This window comes from Chenopodium quinoa, unplaced genomic scaffold, assembly GCF_001683475.1.
Source record: "Chenopodium quinoa cultivar QQ74 unplaced genomic scaffold, ASM168347v1, whole genome shotgun sequence".
NCBI lineage: Eukaryota > Viridiplantae > Streptophyta > Magnoliopsida > Caryophyllales > Amaranthaceae > Chenopodium > Chenopodium quinoa.
Genome location: NW_018743977.1, coordinates 1,851,127 through 1,859,473, shown reverse-complemented (window position 1 = coordinate 1,859,473; position 8,347 = coordinate 1,851,127). Strand labels below are relative to the sequence as shown.

Below are 8,347 nucleotides of genomic sequence, written 5' to 3'. Positions count from 1 at the left end.
ATATGCAGGTCACATAACCTTTTTTTAACTAATCCCACCCCTTTTCTTCTAATTTTTCCCCCAATTTCCCTCCAACCTCAATTGTTTTTAATCTTCCCCCTTTTCTTCTAATTGTCCCCCATCTTCTCTCTCCTCTCTTCAAAAATGAGGTAATAAATCATCTTCAACCTATTCTCTGCCATGTCTTCACCCTAAACCTGCAAATTAATCAATGAAGATATGAAGTGAAGTTAATTTACACCCACCCTAAACAGTAAGTTTAGTTAATTTATTGTATTTAAATGATGTTTATTTCCTTTTCTGGGTATTATTTTCTGAAATTTTGCTGCGATTGCTCTGCCATGGGTAAGAACAAAGCAAGGAAGGAAGGAGGAAAGGAGTTGCGTCATGTTCTAAGAAGCTAAGGGCGACCAATTACAAAGTTATACATAAACCCAGATACTTGGATGGAGCCATGGATGCTACATAATTGAGATAAATAGATGTTATTAGCGCAAATTAAAAAGGGGCAAAAAAAAACCCTAAATATTCAAATACCTACAAAATTGATATCTGGATAACAATTACAGAACAATGTAAGTGTATCCTTGGTTGAAATTAATTGCCAAAAACAATTACTGCAATTAATTCAAACTACCATGCTTGAAAGATCTTCAATATGAGAACAACCTAGCTAGTAAGAGAGGAGAGAAGAGAAGATGGGGGGAAATTAGAAGAAAAGGGGGAAGATTAAAAACAATAGAGGTTAGAGGAAAATTAAGAGGAAACTTAAAAGACTTAAAAGAAAAGGGGTGGGATTAGTAAAAGAAAAAAAAGGTCATGTGACCTGCACATGGGGGTCAATGTCGGAAATGACCAAGTCAATGGCGGAATGTGAGCTTGGTTGTCTTGAACAAAAAAAATTTACAATCTAGTTTCTAGTTATAAAAAATTTTTAAAAGGTTGTTCCCAATAAAAAAGTTGTTTAAAAAGATTTTTTCTGACAAAATTTAATAATAAATTTGAGATTAGCTATAAAAAAAATAAAAAAAAAATGATCATGGAAACCCATAGAGTTGATCATTGGACATTGTAGAATGCAATAAAGTGATACACTAGCTACAATTAATTGTCACATTATCCTCGCCTTTTCATAATGAGTGATTACAGAAAAAAAAATCCTTTGTAATACATGTGTAGTTGTGTTATTCGTATCATCTTCCTTTGAATCCTTTCATATGGTTTAAAGAGTGATTATGGAATTTTTTTTAAATGCCATCACTATCATAATTAAGACATGCGGTAACATTTTCCACACATCCTATATTAGTTGCTGAAGAAGTAAATCAATGTTGGTTGTATAGGCATCTGACCCATCACATTATTTAAATTTGAAAGTCACCAACGAAACTGATCCAGCTTAACCAGACGACTCAAATTCAAGCCTTCTGAGTGTTTTTGGCGGCAGAGCTTTCCCCTCAGTTTGGGGCAGACTTGGCTTGAATCCGAATTAGTTGAAGTTTAATAATAATATCGTTTAGATACATTAAACGAGAAGATAGTAGCATAGAAATAGTACAATTTCAATGAGATGCCTCTATGTAACAACTAAGAGCAACAAAACTGATAAATACTTCCTCCGTTCCTTAATAGATTACACGTTTCTTTTATCACGTTTGCCAACGCACAATTTTCATGAGTTATATCTCCCATTATCATCATTGTAAAATTATAAAAAGTGGATATTAATAAAATATACATTAAGACGATTCAAACAATATCTCACATGATTATGTTTTATCGTAGCTGCAAATTATAAAAGCTAGTCAAAGTGTTGTTTGTGAATAGTGCAAAAGTCAAACTGTGTCATCTAAAAAGGAACGGAGGAAGTATGAATAACAGATTACAAAGCTGTCAAGAATCTGGATCATTTTCAGAGTGAAATAGCTTGAGATGACCAGACGAATTTAAAAGCTCACTTATCCTACGGCGAGCAGCCATCAGTGTCTGACTGCTTTTGCAGAAAGCAAATCTGATGTACCTTCTTTGATAGCCATTCGATGGACGCTTTGTATGGAAAAATCCACATCCTGGTACAGCCACTACACCTGCTTGTTTGATCAATTCTTCAACAAAGTCTATCTGCAAGAAATACATTTGGAGTTGTTCATTCTATCCTCTAACTTGTCAAGGCAATAATTTCTGTAAAAGGTGACAATTAGGATACTGATCACGAAACATGAATACAATACATAAATTGCAAAATAACTCACAGAATACATGACATAATAGTTGCAAGTTAGGTAGGCAAGTTGAGGCATGACTCACAGAATACATGAATTTCATACTGATCTTTTTCTTTGGAGGGTGATGAATGGTGACAAATAAACTGCATACGCATTACATTACTAAAATACCGCGAATAGAAAGTTTTGAGAAGCCACAACTTACGTCACAGTTATTGTAATCCTTGGGTAGCTCTGCAAACATGAAGAATGCACCCTGAGGCTTAAAGTTAGTCTGAAAACCAATCCCACCGAGTAATTCTGCAATAAAGTCCCTTCTGGATTCAAAGTCCTTGGAAACCAGTAATAGTACCATCAGTAGGGAGAAACTTTTTAAGAGCTTGCTATCTAAGCTGGAGAGATAATTTACTGATATAAATCTTACTTCTCTTACTGACTCGTAATATTGTGGGGGGCTCTGCAGAGCCACCACGGCAGCTTCTTGAAAAGGTGCTGGAGCAGAATCCGTAAGTCTTATATGGACGTTTCTTACAGCATCAGCAATACATGCAGGGGCAATGGCCCATCCAATTCTCCAACCTATAAGAGTAGAGGCAGATTCGGAAAAATATTATGAGGGCAAAACAAAATACCAGGGGTGTTTGGCAATAAGCTTTTTTGCCTGGCTTTTGGCTTTTAGGATTTTAGTTTGGTCAAACAACCAAATAATATGTTTGGTTGTTGGCTTTTTAGCTTAAAGCCAATAAGAGTAGCATTTTTTATTGGCTTTTGACTTGTTAGCTTGCTTTTTCACTAATAAACAACTAACAACCACAACTAAAACCACAAATAAGTTGGCCACACTTTTGTAAACAGTCGCCTTAAACCACCACTTAAAAAGCCAATCAATATAGCTAATACTTCCAGATGGTCAAACAAGCCAAACAAACCAGCCAAAAGCCAACCGCCGATTAACAAATAGGATGAACTCAATTTTCAGATTTTACAAGAATAAATTTCAAAATTCCCAGATATAATTAATTACGTATATTTGACCCCATAACTTCACAATTCACAAATCTCATCACATGGATCCATCCCAGTATATGAATGTCAATTATGAAGACAGTATCAGTCCCTGTATATGAGAGTGTCAAATATGAAAATGGTTGCAAAACATGATGGGAAGGCAGTTGAGATCACCTGTCACACAATAAGTTTTAGACATAGAGGAAGTGATGATTGTCCGCTCTTGCATTCCTGGAAGCGAAGCAAGGGATATGTGCCTTTCATTATCATAGGTTATATATTCGTACACCTGAAATAAATAATAACCACAGATTAAGATGTGGATTTCACTGTCACCTAGTAGATTAGCCATGTCATAACTCTTATGGGAGCTAAACACTATAAGAATGCGGAGACAAAGTTTGATGCCAGTAGAAGTAAGAAAATTTTCTTCCCATACTTCATCTGTAACAGCTAGGCAGTCCCACTTATGGCACGCTTCAGCAATTATGTCCAGTTCATCTACTCCAAACACTTTCCCTGTAGGATTGTGAGGGCTGTCGTTCTGTATCAGTATTTTATATCAAATGCAGCAGTTTTGGTATACAGCAAGGTAGCAATTGTATGTAATGATAGTCATCAAACTAACCAAACGATAGCAGGCTAAAACACACTTTCTTTTTTGACAGATCAATTTAAGCCTATTGCAAAGTTATTCAATAGTGCTCCTCTAACCCCTTAATAACAAAGAAATTAGGCCAAAATACCAATTGATTATTGGAGGGTAAAGAACCGCAAAATTCCAAACCTGTTCAATACTATAGCTTTTGTTTTGGAAGTACAAGCTTTCATTAGTTTCTCTGGGTCCAGAGTCCAATAAGGAGGGTCCAAGGGCACAAATACCTGGAAAAAAATCAGAGTTCAGGTAAAATATCAAATGATAAATGTTCCGGTCATCTTCTATTAATTATTCGGGAGTCATGATCTGATTTAAGCCTTAAGCAAACCATATGAAAAAAAAAGGGGGCTTACTGGGACTCCTCCAGCCATGCTAATTGAAGATTCATATGTCTCATATGATGGGTCAAGCACGATAACTTCATCACCTCGATCAATTACTGCACATGACATTTGGGGAGTATATCACATTAAATATTTGTTAGAATTATTATCCTTAAGTTTACCGAGACACAATGTAATGCAATTGCTGCCAGGTAATGAACATGTCTTTCTTTTGGCCATTGCATTACCTTGCGTTGCATTCTCTACCAAAGTACCAAGCATAAGTTGAACTTACAGGCAAACATTGCTGCAGCAAACGCCTCAGTTTGACCGCAACAAATCACTATATCTGTCATAGGATCAATATCCAGGCCATGCATGTCCTTCACATTCTTTGCTAGATAATCACATATTTCCTGCACATGTCTATAAATTAATAGTCAGATTCAGACTTCATATGCCAAAACAAATCTCAAGCATCCCATTCCTAAAATTACAAATTCCAGACTATATCCAAGAAAAAGACACCTTTAACCCAAAAAATTATAAGCTATATATCAACCTCAACGCTGAATTTAGGCATTTCTAATCAGTTCAGTAAAAAAAAAAAAAAAAAACTGTGAATGTAACAAAACTAAAACCGTTACAAAATTCATATTCAAAATTTTGAACATCCGTGGTATGATTTCAGCTCAAAATTAGAACAGAATACCAATTAAGCATAGTCAATAATCCCTTTCTATGCTAACAGGTGTTGAACCTAATGTTGGTCCCACATCAAACTTATGTATACAGCAGTCACTAACTCCTAGTGACAACAAAATGCAAACCATCAGCATTGTCCATTATAATCCCAGGTGTATTTTTATACCCTCTCACATTCTCGTGTTGCATGATCATAATCTATCACATATGTCCTTGTAGCTAACCCAAATGGAGAGAAAAAAAAAAAAAAAAAAATCTTGGTAACTTGGTTGTATCATACATTCGACTATACAATAGAATTGCCTAATTTATTATCAATTTTATAACAAAAATCAAGTATTCTAAGAATAACTCGTCAATAAGGAAACTAAAATAAATCAAATTATCAGATTACTCCGTATTATACGCTAAACGTAATTTTACACTCTCTCACATTCTCATGTTGCATGATCATAATCTATCACGTATGTCCTCGTAGCTAACCCAATTGAGAAGAAATAAATAAGAAAAAAAAAAAGGGAAAAAAATATCTTAGTTGTATCATACATTCGACTGTATGATGTATGATAGAAATTGCCTTATTTATCAATTTTATAACGGAGGGACGTAAATGGGACCAAAAAGGAAAGTGTTGCAACTAAAAAGAAACGGAGTAAGTGCAATAATAGTTTAATAATGGTTATTGAAAATTATCGTGCATGGCACGGGAATTGACCTAGTTATACACTAAATGTAATTTACTAATTTTACACCCTTTCGCACGTAGTGATGTACCCCACATGTGATATGTCCTAAGAAAAAAAAAACTCAATTTTTTTTACCCCTTTGCTTATTTGGAGCTCAGCAAAGCAAACACATTAGGAAAAAATAATACTCTCTCCGTTTTTCTTGTGCCCATAGCAATGGGCGCAAAGTTAAAATGAGCGTAAAAAAAAAAAATATCCATGTGTCTTGGGTGCACCTTTCACTTGGGAGTAGACCTAACAAACGAGTCGTTCGGGTTGGGTCAAAATATATTCGGGTCGCATCATTTTGTGTCGGGTCATTTCAGGTTGTCAAATATTTGGGTCAGGTTCGGGTCGAGTCGGGTCAATTCAAGACTCGGGTCAACACTTCGGGCTGAGTTCGGTTTGGGCTAAGTTTGGGTCGGGTCACTTTGGGTTGGGTTAGTTTGGGTCGGATCAATTTTCAAGTCTAATTGTCGGGTCAAGTTTGGGTTAGGTCATTTCTGATTTGATCAAATTGGGTCGTGTAATTTATTTGTTAACAATATTACAAGTGTACAACTAAACTGATATAACAAATTCATAAAGTATAGTACTTCTAAAATATAGCGTTATTGTCGCATAGTATATTTATCAAATAAAAAACCGGATCTACTTATGTCCAGTGTATAGTGATCGAGCGTGCCGAGCACCCGAAGGTTTTTACACGGTATGCACTGTTTACTTGGGACAACGCTTCTTGCCTGCAGACTTGTACACGGAATACACCAACGGGGTTACCAACTTACCATATGCAAGGATTAATCCTAAAGTATTACCAGTTCCTGAAATGTGTTTTTTGACTGTGAAAAGTAATTGGGTCGGGTTATTTACGGTCGAGTCACTTCAGGTCGGGTCACTTTGAGTATTAGGTCAGTTCGGGTCAATTAATTCGGATTAAAATCGGGTCGGGTTACTTCGGGTTTCAGATCAAGTACAGATTAGGTCAATTTGGGCAACGGATCATGTTTGGATCAACTTTACTTCAGATCGGGTACAAATCAGTTTGAGTTCGGAATTTTCGAATAACGGGTCGAATTAGAATTGCCAGGTCTACTTGGGGTATATAAACTTTTGTAGTCGTATCATATTATCATGCAAACAGTGCCAAGTGGTACAATAAAAGTCACCTAATCCACCAATTCTATAGCAATACCAAGTATCCCAAAAATATCCATCAAGTACACATAATAATTCCATAAATAAGAGGAAGCTAAAATAAATTATAAATCATGGGTCAAACTATATAAGCAATTGACACTTTGGGGAATGTGGGTACAAATAAATAGTCAAAAATAGAAGGAAAAAAAAAATTAGAGAGGAGAGAGAAAATAAAGTAAAACCTGCTTTGATTAAAGTCAGAATTAATGGCAGAAACAGCAGCATTTTTGATGAGGGAAGGAGCAGGAAAATCAGGGAAACCTTCAGCAAGATTAATGGCATTGCAACGCTGAGCAAGATAAGAAAGTTGTTGAATTGGTGAAGGTGTTAATGATTTTGCAAAAGATGATAATTTTTCCTCCATTTTCCTGGGTTCAAAAACACCAAATAAAAACCTTATCTTATCATTTTAGTCAATGGGTAATGCATGATAATGGAAGGACATGTTAAACGTGCTTATGGCCTTGTGTACCTTGGCTGTATGTGACTATGAGTAGAGGTGTTAAAGCCGATCCAATCCAAAAAAAATCCATCCATTTTGAATAGTAATCGATCTAATTTGACCCAAGAAAGCTGATCAAAGTTAGCCCAACTCGGCCCGAATTTTGGGTAGATTTTTTGGGCCGAAATCGAGTAGTGCCTGACCTGAAAATTTTTTATTTGTTGGATGGGCCTGTGCATGTGTTTTTATACATTTTTTTGGCCCATCCCAAAAAGCCTGCATGGCCCGGCCATTTTGAGCAAGTTTGGGCATGCAATTTTTAATTAGTATACACTAGACCCTAGTGTAGGTACCATAACCTACACCCCCTACAAAACGCAGCGTTTTGCGTTTTTCCCCTACCCCCACAAACTACAGTAACTACCCCCACTAACCACAGTAAAAAAAAAAAACTATCCATATCAAATTATTCTCTCTCTAAAAACCATCTTCTTCATTTTTGTAGAATTTCTCTCTCATCAACACCGTCGAATCGGAACGAAATTCTCTTCAAATTATTGCAAAATTGCTTCAAAACACTTCATAATTACTTCAAATGTCTGATATTCGAGATGAAATTAAACAATCGCAGCAGCATTTTGATAAAGAGTAAGTAATTTTGTTCATTTGATTACGATTTTAGTACAATTTTTGTATGAAGCATAATTTTGGTTCTTTTCCTTGTGATTGTAGAGTGATTTTGCAAAAAAACGCTTTAGAGAAGAACATGGAAGATAAAACTGGAAAATCAGAGCAAAATGTTACCAAAGAGTAAGTAATTTTGTTCATATTCTTGCGATGACAATTATAGTGCGATTTTATGTGTGAAACCTAATTTTTGTTCAATTTTTTGCAATTGTAGTATGATTTTGGAGAAAAATACTTCACAGACGAGTAATTTGTTGAAAATTTCTGAAGAAATGTATGAACCCTAACTTTTGTAAAACCTAATTTTTGTTAAAATTTTTTGCGATTGTAGTAATTGTTCTAAGATTTTACTGAAAATAACTAAAACATTAACA

The 8,347-nt window shown here is 35.4% G+C and overlaps 1 protein-coding gene across 1 annotated transcript; it reads right to left on the bottom strand.

Moving 5' to 3' along the window:
- Positions 1-1,560: 1,560 nt before the first annotated feature.
- On the bottom strand, positions 1,561-7,260 carry LOC110689738 (probable N-succinyldiaminopimelate aminotransferase DapC). The gene is made up of 9 exons (XM_021866525.1): positions 7,027-7,260; positions 4,510-4,640; positions 4,245-4,330; positions 4,021-4,115; positions 3,673-3,769; positions 3,408-3,522; positions 2,650-2,804; positions 2,431-2,556; positions 1,561-2,121 (listed from the first exon to the last, which is right to left on the bottom strand). The coding sequence occupies exons 1-9, from the start codon at positions 7,206-7,208 to the stop codon at positions 1,894-1,896; spliced, it is 1,215 nt and encodes a 404-aa protein (XP_021722217.1). The 5' UTR covers positions 7,209-7,260; the 3' UTR covers positions 1,561-1,893.
- Between the last annotated feature and the right edge of the window lie 1,087 nt (positions 7,261-8,347).

Coding starts and splice junctions, on each gene's coding strand:
- LOC110689738 (XM_021866525.1), bottom strand. CDS start 7,208: ATGGAGGAAAAATTATCATCTTTTGCAAAATCATTAACACCTTCACCA. Junction 4,331..4,509: donor TGCTGCAGCAATGTTTGCCT/GTAAGTTCAACT, acceptor TGTCATGTGCAG/TAATTGATCGAGGTGATGAA. Junction 3,770..4,020: donor AAAGCTATAGTATTGAACAG/GTTTGGAATTTT, acceptor ACAGAACGACAG/CCCTCACAATCCTACAGGGA.